The sequence below is a fragment of the Protopterus annectens genome, chromosome 3.part1 (genome assembly GCF_019279795.1).
Source record: "Protopterus annectens isolate FY-2018-M chromosome 3.part1, PAN1.0, whole genome shotgun sequence".
In the NCBI taxonomy this organism is placed as follows: domain Eukaryota; kingdom Metazoa; phylum Chordata; order Ceratodontiformes; family Protopteridae; genus Protopterus; species Protopterus annectens.
This window is the reverse complement of record NC_056732.1, coordinates 1,649,866,408-1,649,882,026: the sequence shown is the minus strand read 5'-3', so window position 1 is coordinate 1,649,882,026 and position 15,619 is coordinate 1,649,866,408. Positions and strand designations below refer to the sequence as shown.

The 15,619-nt window shown below is 42.4% G+C and overlaps 1 protein-coding gene across 1 annotated transcript in view; it reads right to left on the bottom strand.

Moving 5' to 3' along the window:
• Nucleotides 1-15,619, bottom strand: part of GATAD1 (GATA zinc finger domain containing 1) — a 179,808-nt gene that overhangs the window by 11,427 nt on the left and 152,762 nt on the right. Inside the window, exon 4 of the mRNA XM_044067673.1 lies at nt 14,650-14,833. Coding sequence (XP_043923608.1) covers nt 14,650-14,833 — 184 coding nt within the window. The remainder of the gene's footprint in view (nt 1-14,649; nt 14,834-15,619) is intronic.

Here is a 15,619-nt window from a genome sequence, read left to right as displayed (position 1 = left end):
TCGGGGGCTCTGTCCTAGGTCTCTTTTCAGGGGGCTGAGAGGCCCTGTCTGGGTGAGATTGGGATCCCCTAATTAAGGATATTAAATCTTCTGCCAGAGTAAGCATTTGTGAACTAGAAGTGGGCCTGTGTGAGGGAGGTTTAACAGGCACTGCCTTAGCAGATTTGGCTGCTTTGGCCCTGGCAAAGGCCTTGATAGACATGGCTGCAGGGGGTCTAGCAGCACCACGTGCTGGGGTAGAGACATCCAAAGGGATGGTGTCTGATAAATCAGTAGAAAAGTACAGTTTTGTACCTACCATAAATGTAGATGTTCGAGGATCCCATTGCTGCAGTCCTAACTATTGGGTATAGTCCGCATCCAGTCGGCCCGAATACCAGAGTATAAGGCTGACGTCGGTCAGGGCGCATTAGACTGACGTCAGTACGTCAGGGTACTAATGCGCATGACCGACGTCATATCCTCAGTCTTTTCTTGCCCCAGATGTCAGAAGACCCTAAAAAGACAAGGCCCAAAATACCTGCACCAAAATATGTACAATATATACAAGAATATATACAAAAAATTTAGCATGTAACCTCACCTACACAACCACCCCTAAAGACAGAGGGGAAGGAGGGAGGGTAAATTGGACTGCAGCAATGGGATCCTCGAACATCTACATTTATGGTAGGTACAAAACTGTACTATGTTCTTCGTTCCCCATTGCTGCAGTCCTAACTATTGGGTAGAATCCCAAAGCAGAGGTAAGGGAGGCTGGCAAATCATAAAGAAGCAGGAGCTGACAACATGCCTTGCAAAACAGCTGTGGCAAAACCAGCCCTAGACTTAGAGTAGATAGGAAGGTGATAATGCTTAGAGAAAGTATGCACTGAACTCCAAGTAGCTGCTTCCAAAATATCCTTAGTTGCCACCCCCCTTAGGAATGCTGTGGAAGTGGCAGTAGCCCTAGTGGAATGAGGCCTAATCCCAGCTGGAATCTCCTTGCCATGATGGGAATAACAAAATGCAATGCAAAAGCCAATCCACCTAGAAATAGTTTGTTTTGACACAGGCTTGCCCTGTGAACTCAAAGCAAAAGAAACAAACAACTGCTGAGACTGCCTAAAATCCTTAGTCCTGCTTAAATAATAACGCAATTGCCTGTGTACATCTAAAGTGTGCAAAATCTTTTCCCCTTTATTTTGGGGTCTGCATAAAAAGTAGGCAAATGAATAGTTTGGTTTAAAGCCACACTAGAAACCACCTTAGGCATAAAGGAAGGATTAGTGCGTAATGATACCCTATCCTTATGGAAAATCAAAAATGGCTCTACTGCCATAAGGGCCTGCAACTCAGACACCCTTCTTGCAGAAGTAATAGCCAACAGAAAAGCAGTCTTCCATGACAAGTATTTCAATTCAGCAGTAGCCGAGGCTCAAAAGGTTGTAGAGTAAGTTTTTCCAACACAAAATTGAGATCCCAAGCAGGAGTAGGAGCTCTCATTGGGGTCTTATATTCTTTGCCCCTCTAAGAAACTGCTTGAACAAAGGATGCGAAAACAATGGTGGGTCACAATCATAGTGAGCTGAAATTGCTGCAGCATGAATCTTAATGGAAGAGAAGGACAAACCTTTGTCCAATAACTCAGTAAGGTATTGAAGAGCCACACTCAAATTAGGCTCAGAAACCTGCAAATTCTTTGCTGTACTCCAAAATAAAATCTCTTCCATTTTTCTGTACACTTTCCTTGTACTAGGTCTTCTAGCTTCCATAATCACATTTAAAACTTGTTGAGGAAGTTGAGACCTGCTGTGTTTCAACACAGAAGATGCCAGGCTGTTAGATGAAGAGAGTGAAGCTTGACATTGAGCAGATGACCATCCTTCTGAGATAATAGATGAGGAATCAGAGGTAAAGGCCACGGAGGCTTCCTTACCAGACTCCGTAGTAGTGGGTACCAGTGTTGCCGAGGCCAATCTGGAGCTATCAAAATCATCCTTGGCCTGTCTTGTCTGACCTTTAATAGTACCTTTGGAAGAAGAGGCAGAGGAGGAAAGGCATACACATGAAGGTTTTTCCAACTGAAAGACAGAGCATCCACTTTCCAAGCTGTGTGATGAAACCCCTTTGTGCAATACTGTGGCAGCTGGTGGTTTAGTGGAGAAGCGAACAGATCTATGTCTGGAGTTCCCCATGACACTGTCAATTTTGAAATACATGAAGATCCAGTTTCCACTCGTGGGGATCCATGATTTGTCTGCTTAACACATCTGCTAAGGAGTTCTGTGCTCCCGGCAGAAACCTTGCCTGAAGAGTTAGTTGCAAGCTTAGCTTAGTCTCCCATAAAATCATTGCTTGCCTGCATAGAGGATAAGAATGTGTTCCCCTTGCTTGTTGATGTACCACATGACAGTTGTGTTGTCTGTTAGAATCAACACCTGCCCTGGAAGAAGTAACTCCTTGAAAGCCATTAATGCAAACTGGACTGCTAACATCTCCTTCATGTTGATATGTAGATGCTGTAGTCTGGCAGGCCACTTGTCTTGTATCCACTTTCCATTTAGATGAGCTCCCAAGCAATGTCCGAGGCATCTGTCGTTAAAATCTGACTCGCCTCTGGCCGGGTCACAGAGAGTCCCTTGTTTAGGTGACATTCCTGAGCCCACCACAGAAATTCTTTTTGAAGGCAAGGTATTATTTGAATGACAGTGTCCAAATCCTGGCAGTGCTGTGTCCATACATTTTGAGATACCATTGTAGCTTCCTCATATGCAGTTTGGCATTGGGAAGCACCAGAATACAAGATGCCATGAACCCTAATGCTTGAAGGACTGTCCTTGCAGTCAGCACGGACTGATGAGATAGTTGATGGAAGTAAAGTGATAGACTCTTTTGTTTGTCCGGGGTTAAAAGGCCATCTGGGCTGCTGTATTCAGTCTCACACCCAGAAAGCACATGTCTTGAGAGGGTACTAGACTGGACTTTATTTCGTTCACAGAATACCCTAGGCATCTTAGCACTGCTATGACATGTTCCAGATGCTGTAGAAGGTCTTCCTTTTCTTGAGCCAGAATCAGGCAGTCGTCCAAGTAAGGATAGATTTGAATTCCTTGAAGCCTGAAGTAAGCTATCACTGGAGCCAGAACCTTTGTGAATACTCTGGGCAGTAGATAAGCCAAAGGGCAATGCAGAGAACTGATAATGAGAATTTCCAGCTCGAAACCGCAGATACTTCCTGCAACTTAGCCATTATAGGCACATGAAGGTAAGCTTCCTTGAGATCTAAAGTTACCATCCAGTGATCTTTGCCCAGCAGAGGTAAAAGCTGTTGTAACGTCAACATCTTGAACTTGGGAATGTCCAGAAAAGTGTTGAGGAGAGATAAATCCAAAATTGGTCTCCACGTGTTCCCCTTCTTTGGTACTAGGAACAGGCGAGAATAAAATCCTAGGCCCCTTTCTGATACAGGGACTGGCTGAATGGCCCCTATCTGGAGTAACTGAGAAACTTGCTTGTGAGCCTCTTTTCTTTGTGGAGGAGGAACGTCTGGCATGCCTTTGAAAGGGGGCATTGTATGGAAATAAAATCTGTAACCGTGGTGAATGATATCCAACACCCATTTGTCTTGAGTAATTAAATCCCAATTTTCTTTGAAAAGAGACAGTCTTCCTCCCAAAGGAGCTGCCAGACGGGAATCTACTGGCAGCTGAAGAGACAGGTCATTGGGTCTGTTTACGAAAGGACTGACCCCTGCCCTCACCAGAAGTCTGAGCAGGTGAACTCCCTGTTCTAGGTCGAAAAGAACCTTGAGCCCTGCCCCTACCACGTCTAGACCTACCCCTAGACTGGGAATCATAAGCAGGATATGTCCACCCCTTAGCAGGCCAATTTCTACTAAACCACGGTGGCTGCACCTGCAAAAAATCTTTAACAGTTTGCATAGACTTAGCTTTGTCCTCCATTTTCTTTAAAACTGCTTCCACAGGCTGTCCAAACAACACATCAGACTGTAAAGGAGCATCCAAAATCCTTGTCTTAACATGCTCAGCTAAATTCTGATCCTTCAACCAGGCATGCCTGCGAAGAACAGAACTAGTAGCAGCCACCCTCGAGGAGGCCTGTACAGCATCAAAACCACATTGCAAAGAATGCTTACCCACTTGTTCAGACACATGAACCAAATCCAGCAACTCTTTACACTCAATACCTTCCGCCAAAGCATCCACCTTAGATTTCAATTGTGAAAGGAGATAATTCTGATATTTTAGCATGTGAAACTGACAATTCAATGCTCTCATGGCTAGAGTGGAAGAAGTATACACTTTCTTTCCCCACCTATCCAAAGCCCTTGCCTCTTTATCAGTGGGAACAGGATTTTTAACCACAGAAGCTTTAACACCTTTAGGCCCTTGAGAAATAGTTTCTGGGTCCGCCCTAGGACTCTTAAACAAATACTTATGAGCTTGGGCACCCTATAATACCTATCAGGCTTAACAGGAGCAGGAGGCAAAGAGTCAGGGTTCAGGGAAGCCTCTGCAAAAACATCTTCCACCACATTCAACACAGGAGGAATAGCTAAGGGCCTATGCTGGGGTAAAACAAGAATTCCCTAAGCCTTTTCCTGGAATCAGAATAATCCTGGCCTTCCCATTTAAAGTGCTCCCTCATGGAATGCAGAGTCTCTGAAAATGAGAAATCCTCAGGAGGAGAAGCTGTAGGAGTGGAATCATCCACATCAGAATCAGAATAAGTAGGATACTCCTGCAAGTCTTCCAGAAGACTGTGAAGCCTCTGAACACTGTTCAAAACTATCAAACTCGGTTCCACCCTAGGCCTCTTATCAGGCGGGGCATAGAACCTCTAATCATAGTAATCAAATCTTCTGCCATTTTAAGCATATGTTTCTTAGGTACAGAACCGAAATGCTAGGAGAAGCCCCACTGAAGCTGAACTAGGCCTACCTCTCAAAGAAGTTTTGGCAACAGAAGGAGAGGCTCTAACTACCTTGGGAAGAGAGGGAAGAACAGTCACCTGAGAAGCCCCTCAGCCGGGCCTACCTCCTGAGAAGGCACATCCTGTAACAGTAGAGTTTCTGCCTGGGACTCCATGGAAACTCCTGGCAAAACCTCTGGCTCCACTGAGCCTTCTAAAGAACCGGCGTCCGGGACTGCCGGTTCATCAACCCTAGGCGCTGTTTTGTCCTTGCGCTTCTTGACGAAGCGGCCGGAGCATCCGGCGGCATTTTATAATTACAGCAGCTTCCCAAACACTAACCTGGCACAGTCTAACCTCCTCTTAATAGTGCGTTTGTTAAACCTAGCACAAGAGCGGCAACCAACAACGTCGTGCTCAGGCCCTAAACAAGGTATACACAAGGTATGGTAATCCCTATGAGGTATCTGTTTCCCACAAGAAATACAGTTATTCACTTTTTCTGACATCGGTAAAATACTGAGGCAAGAAAAACCAAAATGTTCCCCAACGGGTACTTAGCCAACTCTGTTTCGGTCTGAAACTCCGGTTTCGGAAATATTTCAGAACGCCAACCTGCACTCGCAAAACTGCTTCTGCATCGGACCATGCGGCAAAAAAGACTGAGGATATGACGTCGGTCATGCGCATTAGTACCCTGACGTACTGACGTCAGTCTAATGCGCCCTGACCGACGTCAGCCTTATACTCTGGTATTCGGGCCGACTGGATGCGGACTATACCCAATAGTTAGGACTGCAGCAATGGGGAACGAAGAACATCCACGGTTGTAGGCAAAATTTCTGAGGCCGATTCAGGTAAGGTAGCAGGAGCCTCAGTAGTAGCCATGGATTCGGCTGGAGATTGACCAGTTTTCTCTGTTTCGGCCGAAACCGAGACACTCGCGGCTTGCTTCACCATGGTTTCGGCCGAAACCGCGGACCGCGAGTGTCGGTCTTTTTCCCTGCGTTTTTTAATAATTTGGGTAGTCGGAGGATCCGACGGCATAATATACGCAAAGTCTGAGCCGAAAAACTGTTCAGCAAACTCCGACCGGCCTAAGCGTTCATCGGTTGAAGGAAGCACAGGCGAACAGGCTGCTACGCCGTGGTCTGGGCCTAAGCAAGGCAAACAGTAAGAGTGGAAATCTTTATGAGGTATTTGTTTCCCACAAGTTAAACAGTTATTGACTTTTTCTGACATCGGCTGAGGCAAGAAAGAGTCCCCAACGGGTACTTAGCTTTTAGAAGTCTTCGAAGTAGTATTCGGTAGTAGTAATCTCTGGATCTGACCGACCGGCACTTGCGAACAGCTTCTGCTTCGGGCGCCACGCGGCAAGAAAGACTGAGGAAAATGGCGTCGGCTGATGCCTTTATACCCGAAGACCAGCAGAGATGACGTCGGGTGAAGTGCGACATCAGCCGAAGCCGGACCCAGACTTTGGAATCCGGCCGACCGAAGGGCTGCCTGACGACAGGACAACCCAGTTGTTATGACTGCAGATGCATCCATGAAGGACATCCTGAAAATGCACTCACTGGAAGCTCTCCTTGCATTGGAGATGCCAACATCTGTGACATCATGGAAACCTGGTTCAAGGCTCCAGGCAGCACCCCTACCTTACCAAGCTATACCTCATTCCATACATTCTGCCCCCAAAATGAGGTCGGGAAGACCAAGTGTGGTGGAGTCTCTATCTTCATTAAAGACAAGCACACCTCCAGATTGGTTTGCCCATATGACACATTAGAACTACTCCAGGTGCAACTGATAGATGGCAAGACACCCATTAGCCAGCTACAGACCCCCACCATGACTCCGGGTGCCCACGCCTCCTACCTGGGCCTACTTGACTCCATCAAGGTACACCCTAACACCCTGATCCTTGGGGACTTCAACTACCCCACCACAGACTGTGTGAACTATTTCTGCACTAATGCGCTCACCCAACAATTCCTTGACTTCATCAGTTCTAACTCACTAGATCAGTTCGTCTCATCCCCCACAAGGGGACATAACATTCTGGACTTGGTTATTACCAACATTAGTGACCGCTGCACCACTCTCATAGTAAGTTCTTCCATGGCAAGATCGGATCATTGGTCTGTAACATTCAAAGTTGCTCTCCTGCCAACCCACCCCCACCGTAACCAGGTTAAAAAATTCTCAAAAGCTGTCTACAACCTCCCACTCAGAGGATACAGACAACAATGCTGAACAGTATGCCAATGCAGTATACAAGCATCTATACAACTGTATGGACTCAGCCATACTGAAGACAACTAAAATCTGCTCCTCAAGGAATCACAAACCTAGCTGGTGGAATCCTCTAACAGGCTTTACAACAAAAGGAAGAAACTGTTGTCCAAGGGTAAAAAGGCACAAAGTCTAAATTGCTCGAACACCTACAGTTATGCTAGGTTTATGTAAACAAGTGTACTATGTTCTTCATACGGATCACTGCTACTGTAGCCTAAGCTATATGAGTAGATTACTATAGCTTATACTGATGGCAGGAGAAGGATGAGGGTTCAAGACCCCCTGCAGAATGGTCCCATTAAAGCCTGCCCTAGACGTGGATAAGGAACCACTGTTACCTAGGCCACAAGGGAGTCATTACGACGACTACTGGAGAGTCCTGGATCTTCATACCGACCTTGAACATTACTGGAAAGGGTGGAAAATTATACAGGAAAAATTCTGATCAAGGTAGAGAGAAAGCATCTGTTTTCCAGGAATTCCAGGATGGGGACATGAAGCAGAACTTTGACAACTAATAGTTAAGAGTAGAGGCAAAAAAGTGAGGTATCCCCCACTGCTGGATAAAATCTTGGAAGACCCCTGTTACAAATTTCATTTGTGGGGGCCTGACAGCAGAGAATATTAAAAACAATGATGCAGAAGAATACACTTATCCCAAATCTATCAAAAGCCTTCCCATCCTTGTCAGAAGGATTAGTATTAAAGTGTTTAGAAGCAGCTGGATTGCACTAAAGTAACAGTTGGTGGGTCTGATCTGGGATGAGTGTTTAAAAACTTGACAAACTGAGGAACTTTATACAGTTTATCTAGGGGATAGCAGGCTTGCCATCAGGCAAATTTCAGGTTGTGACCAAAACAGTATCCAAAAAGTACAGTTTTGTACCTACCATAAATGTAGATGTCCGAACAGGATAGCATCTGCAGTCATAACAAATGGGTTGTCCTGTCGTCAGGCAGCCCTTCGGTCGGCCGGATTCCAAAGTCTGGGTCTGGCCTCGGCTGGTGTCGCACTTCACCCAACGTCATCTCTGCTGGTCTTCGGGTATAAAGGCATCAGCCGCCATTTCCTCAGTGTTTCTTGCCCCAGATGCCAGTTGCCCTCTTGGAGAGCTAAATTTTGGATGAATGCCAATGTTTCCAAAAAAGTAGAAGGCAAACACAAAAATAAGCATGTATGTACATATATACAAACAAATACACCATAAGAGATCCCCCCCAGCTAGCTATTAGGGGGGTAAATACCCTAGGAGTACCACAGAGGGGAAGGAGGGTGGGTAATCCTGACTGCAGATGCTATCCTGTTCGGACATCTACATTTATGGTAGGTACAAAACTGTACTATGTCCTTCAAGGATGCATCTGCAGTCATAACAAATGGGTAGAATACCATAGCCAAACTAGGGGAGGAGGAAATAGAATTATGGTGTAAACAGTGACTGAGAAAGAAATGGTCACACAGACGAGGAATGTAGTTTTAAGCTTTCTTCCACCTTTATTTACCGTGGACTTCTTCAGAAAACCAGGACGCCTCCCTACGTCCTGGTTTTGTAACTAACGTACAGGAAGTGATGTAAAATCCTTGATGTCATACTTTCATTCATATTTTAAAAAACGGTAACACATATTTTACGTTTCAGTCATATAACCCAAAACACATAAAATCATGTAATCCAACACAATTTTGCTAAAACAAGTGGTGCCTTAAGAAATGCCTTGAAAAAGGCATGCTAAAAATCATTATGATGACAGTTTGTACCATAAATTAGATATTCTATTATATGTTGAATATTTATCTGTGAGGCTAAGTGGCTAAAAAGTTCTAATGTGAATAACAAATCATAATGAAAAATGCCAAATACATGGAAATATTACCTCGTGACTTAAATGAATCATATTTCTATTCCTATTGTACAAATGATAATAACTGGCTTAATCGAACCTAGCATAGAACACTAACAACTAGCCAATCACTGTACTGGCTTAATCTATCTGATGTCCCTATTGTGTGGCCACCTGATGGATAGTGTACCTATGCTGAGCGAACCTAGCATAGAACACTAACAACTTGCCGATCGCTATACTGGAATACATGTGTGGTAATCCTATCTAAACTAATACCCTACACTACTTGGAGTACTGGACACAACATGGCAAATCTGCCAACCATCCGTTATTAGGGGATGAAAACTCTGTCAACAGTCCATAATTAGGAGATGAAAACACCAGACTACCCTCAAAAAAACTCAACCTTAATATGATGGGTGCGGACGAACTACTCATCCATACACGTATGTTTGTATTTGTATAAAGGGATTACCAATCATTACCGTGTGTGTCAATTAAATGGAGCCTTCCCATCAAAAAAGAATGTCTGACTGATATCCCTTCCCCCAATTGAGGCGTCTGGTCCCCAATGTTTTTTAGATCTATCTATAATTTAAAAAACATTTAAATGTGACAACAAATAGGGACATCAGTAAAAAGAAGGGAACTTTTGCTTGTCAGAATTGTAGACAATGTAGGTTCATCACTAATACCTCTTTTGTGACCATTAAACATTTAAAGAGGACATTCTGGGCACAGAAATATTTTAACTGTAATAGTGAATATGTAGTTTATCTGGCTATTTGCTCAACATGTGATAAATATTATGTGGGGAAAACCAAAAGAATGCTCAAACAACAATGCGTTGTGTTTAGCATTATAGACCAGGTCTACCAAACCACTTACAGTGGTAATTGGAAAGTACGATTGGCCCTCAAAGAAAGTATCTGGCAGATCAGGTGTGATGCTACCAGATATCCGGGGCTCAATGACCACATCAGTATTAAACCATTTTTGGAAGATTTATGACACCATGTACATATGTTTTTATATATACAATCAGTTTTATCACACATATTTATAAATATTAAATATTAATTAAATTAATAAATTATTTTTCAAAATTACAAAAAAATTTTTACATTTTTTTATATCTCTAATATTTATACAATAATTTTATTCACAAGTATGTATCAATTTTCTATGGTGAATTTTACAAATTCCTTGTTATTAACTCGATTAACTGGTTTCAACTACCATAAGACAGTATGTTTATGCAATTATTAGCAATATATTTATTAAATAGGCTATTAGTTCTGTTTTATTTGAGGTAATAATATACAACAGTTGTTTTTTACACATTGTTTTATACAATTTTATTTCATGTAAATCATTTTTTTATAATTAGGTATTTAATAATATTAGTAATATTGTATGCTATTTAGTCAAATGTATTGAATATATCAGTCCACTTTAGTTAGTGTCATTATGCTTGAATAATGTAAGGTTACATGTATAAGCATTAGTGTTTTAATAGAAACTAAAGGAGTACATGGTATCGCTGCTTTAAGATTTTTGGCGCAATTTTCAAATAATGTAACAAGCAACTGATACACTATATATACGTTTTTTTAATGGAGGTTTGTTGTTCTGATGAAGACTGAGTTATATTCAGTTGAAAGCGCTTAACGTTCTTTCATGCAACTTTGCATCTAGTTATCACTTGTTTCTTGTGGATTTATCAATTAAAATATTTTGGTTCACTTGTACGAGCTGTATCCTTCTCGCGTCCAGCACATCCATTGAGTTAAATCCTTTAAAGAGACTGGCTAAAGCCACACTCTCCTCACAATCAGGAAGAGAGATTTGTGTAGACAAAACAAAAGTGTTCCTTCAAAATTATTTACAAGTTCAACTTCTTGAATCTCTTCAGAATATGAAGAACTCTTTTTTTAATTTTACCAGAAATAGCTTTCCAGGAAGGTAAAGAGCATGCACTAAAACCTGAGCTAAGCCCAAAACTCCTTTTTGGCAAGGATTCTTTTTAATAAGTACAGCCAATAAAGGCCTCCCTAGTGATCGGTCCAACTTTGTGGCTAGACAGAGTGGCATTCTTCTTTTCCCTGCCCGCCAAGGGAACTCCAACAATCGCCGAGGATGTGTTTAACCCCAGGTTCATGGTTACTGTAGGGACTACAGCAGTGGGACCAAAGGAAATGATAAATGCTCCAAGGAACCTGCTTTGGCCAAAACAGTCTCACACACCTGCAGCTGAGACACTAACAGCCTTTGCCAGCACAGCAGGCCACTAAACAAATTTCTCCTTTTTGTGGATAGGAGAAGGAGAACCAAAAAAAAAACAGTAGGTTGTTTCTCAGGCAAGCTGAAAAGGCACTATTTCCAGGGTTGGTAAAACTGATAAGTTTGTTAAAAATAAAACTTCTCCATATAAAAACAAAGTGAAAAGCACTTAACACAACTGCCCCACTGCCAAGTGAAATAACCCAACTTTTACCACAGAAAAAGTAGTTTTAAATGAGTTTTAACAACTTCTTACCACAAAAGTAAAAGCGAAGCTCTTGGTTCACTCCCTTGCTTGTTGATGTATCACGACTATAGGAAGGATCATCAGCATGAATTAAACACAGAGCCAGGACCAGTAAACCGCTGACTAAGGAAACAGGAGGAGGAGTAGAGATACATGTTTAGTTTTCCATTTCCTTTTGACAGGAGAAATAGGGCTGTTCTTAATGGCAACAGCAGCTTCCCAAACGACGGCATCACAACAGGGAAGTTTTCCCTGTTTTTTCTCTCCCAAGACCAACAAGAGTGGCTCTCCTTGCCCACTGAGGGGACCTAAACAGCCATAGGGGATATCGCTAAACCCCAGTCCATTGCGGCTGTAGGTGCTACACCAGTGGGATCCAGGGTAAAAGATGAGTGGGGTCAGAGGAACATGTTACTGTCACAGCAGTCACCAATCTGTAGTAGAAGCAAATTGATGGCTTTTGCCACCACAACAGGCTATTTGCTTAATTTTTTATTTTTTTTTTTTTTTTGCGGCTGGAAGGGACGACCATGGTACCAGTAAGTTTGTTCTATGGTCAAGCTGAAAATGGTGCCTCTTTCTCAGGGAAAACAAGCAGCAAAAGCCAGTAAACATTTAAAGTTTTCAGAAATCACATTTCCTCACAAAAAAAAAAAAAAACACAGTAAAAAGCACTTAAACACTATTTTACTTTTTGGGGCTGGCAAACAATTTCTCCAAAGAAAAATAGTTTCAAATTACTTTAAACATGTTTTTTAACTGGCAAGAAAAAAAGAGCACTCCCACTTAAAAGTACAGTTAAGACTTGGGATCGTCCATCAACACACACCTACCTTAAAAATAACTTTTCTAAACAGAAAAAGTGCAATAATAAAAAAAAAATTCACGTGAAAAGTTTTTCCTCAAAGGGAAAATGTCTGCCCATTAATGGAACAGTACAAACAGTCGATCTTCAAAAGCCGCATATCAGCATTCCCTTTTAACAGTTGGAAGGCTCTAAACGGCTTGGCACTCAAACCTGTCTTTTTAGACAGCTCAGCTCAAGCTGACTGCCACGAGGAATGTGCCCCAAGGAATACAACCCATACAGCAAAGGTTACTGCAGCCGTGATCGATATCATGATCATCATGAAAGTACCCAGTGGGGTACCACAGGGATCCACTATGGGGCCTCTGCTATTCACAACACACTTCTCTGATCTCCAAATCAAAAAACAGGGAACTCTGCTTGACCAACTTTGTAGATGATTGTACATTGGGTTTTATACTTAAAATTCCATTCTGATATGCAGAAGCTACAAAGAGAAAAACATGTTAATAGATGGTGCTCTGAAACGAGCAAAAATTAAATGCTACAAAATGCATTATTCCATTTGATAAAAAAAAAAAACCCTGCACCTAACTTCAGGATAGGAAAACACCCCACTCCAAAATGAACATGTGGCACGGCACACTGCACATGATAGATCCCTAGTAGTCCTTACCCCTCTATTCTAAACTTATCAGGCCCATAATCGAATACAATGCCCCTTGGAAATGCATCTTACTAAACATATCAAGCATATGGAAAATACCTTAAAAGGTTCCAGACAAAAAATTATCATGGGCCTAGAGGACCTGAGCTACCGAGAAGGACTGGAGACCTTGGCCCTGCATTCAGGAATCCTTTGGGTCAATATGTGCCTTGTCTTACAGGCCCATTAGTGATCCAGCAGCCCAAGACCTTTTATTTCTCCACAAATTAAACAGTCCAGCAAACGCTAGAACCAGATATCTGAAGGTAGTTAGTACAGCTGACTAAAGCTTTTACCTGCTTTGAGCTGTTAATGAGCTGCTTCCTGTGCCCATGATACAGGGTTTAATTCTTTCCACCTTCAATTAACTTGTCTCTCTGAAAGTCATTTAACCAGACAGTGCTCCAAATTACCCCTGAAAATGAGCTGCAATTTGTCCATTCAAAGGCTTACCTGATCAACAAAACAGGCAAACAAAAAAAAAACCTTCAGCAATTAAACAAACTACAGTGGAAAGAGAGGGACAGATCTGCCACAGAATAATTACCAGTACTCTGGAAGAAAACATCTCTGTATCAAGCGATGACGCACACCATCTTTAAGAAGGAATTGACAATCGGATGGGTATTCATAAATTCACCCCCTGTATGACCGTTCTATCTCTCCGTGAAAAATGATGTAAGGTCTAAGGGTAGCCGTTTCAGTGACTATTGGATGCTAAGTGCCATGGGTGACAATTTGACGAGGTGCCCCCCACTAGAGTACAAGACAAATTCTATGTGGCACCCCCCCCCCCATTTGATAATGCTTTCTTTAGCAGGTGAGTAAAGAACCTTCCTCTGCATCTTTTGCACATCACCTAGTTAAACCCTGACAGCCTGAACAGATTTGTTCTTGGCCAAGGCAACATAGGCAACTATTACTGCAAAACATGAGCTCTACAAATACAGGGTTAGAATTCACATTTCTGCATTTCTGAGTGGTAATGACAGAAAATACAGGCCTCATAACAGCATGCTGAATAATGAAGTGGACGAAAAACTGAAGAAAAAAAAAAACACAGGGAAAAGGAGAAGAAAAAGGCAGAAAGTTTACACAGCAGTCAATTCAGAAGCAAGAGCAGAAAAACAAACTTGACAGGAACAACAACAAATAGCTTAAAGAAGTCTTTTCATGAGCAAACTGAGGTTGTAGCAAAGAATTGGAGAGATGGGAACCAAGAGAGAGAGGGGATGAACAGCCCAGTACTTCCAAGTGCTCAGTGTGGTCCCAAAGACAGTATCACACAGTCCTACCAGTTACTGAAAATGGACTACGTCTTACCAGATCGTTACTTGTGTTGATATGATGTACAAGTTTTCCAGAACAGCACTACTGCATGGACACTAAATCATGCTATGTATTTTCCTCCTTGAAAAAACTAATCACATGTAAGTTATCAGGTAAATGGCTAATGTTCCCAATCTCGATCCCTAAATTTTCAAGGATAGTTTTGCAAAACTTACCACCATCCTTATTCAGTAATTAACTCTAGAAATAGTAACTAACCTACAATATAGGTGGAAGGATCAAAGTGATCTTTAGGACTGGCCAAAGTAGGAATTAACCAAGTCAGAGCTGCACTCTTCTCACAGTACTGGTCCTGAACAAAGCCTCGGATCTGAGCATAATAGGTCTTTCCATCCTCTTCATCGACCACAGAGACAACATCACCTGTCTGATAGTAGATTCCCTAAAATAAGACAACATGAGTACGAGAGAGACAAATTTAAACATTCAAGTGCAACAACACAGTAAACACATACAACATATTTATAGCAAACTGCTTTGGCCCAGTCATCAAGAACACATTAAACCAGTATGCCAATGATTCTGATAATGTTGCAAACTATGACATTTTTAATAAATAGGAATAAGAGGAGTGACTGAATCCAAAATGCTGAGAGGAGCAAATAATTGTTGGTAACAATTGTAGAGACAACTAATCACAGGATATCAACCAACATGGGCTCAAGTCAAAAAGAAGCAGTCAAACTTATCCAGCCTAGTTACAGGACAGCTCAACAGTGGAGTACCAGTAGATGTAATCTCCTTCCCTAAAAGCTCTTTCATTCTATCTCATAGAGGAGCCACTCAGGAAAATTAGAGGGGCTGGGCTAGCTGCAGGATTGAATAATAGGACAAAGTGCTGTGACGGCAGGGACTACAGGAGCCTTGTCCTTGCCCTAGTATTCTGCAATGCACTGGAGACAAACATGTGTGATCGAATACAGAACACGGCCACCCTCAAAGCAGTTGATACACGGACAGGTGCTTCAGCAAAGGATGGGAGGAAGTCTAGCAAAGTATTTGGAAACACTGAGCACATGAACAGAGACTGCAGTCGAGTTTCAGTGCAAACTAATGTAAAATCGTTGCATATCAGGATTGCTGTGACCCAGGTGAAGTATTTGGCAGGAATTTAACTTGTATCAACAGAGCAGGGAATGGATTTCACACTTGCAGGCTAGAGTTGCAC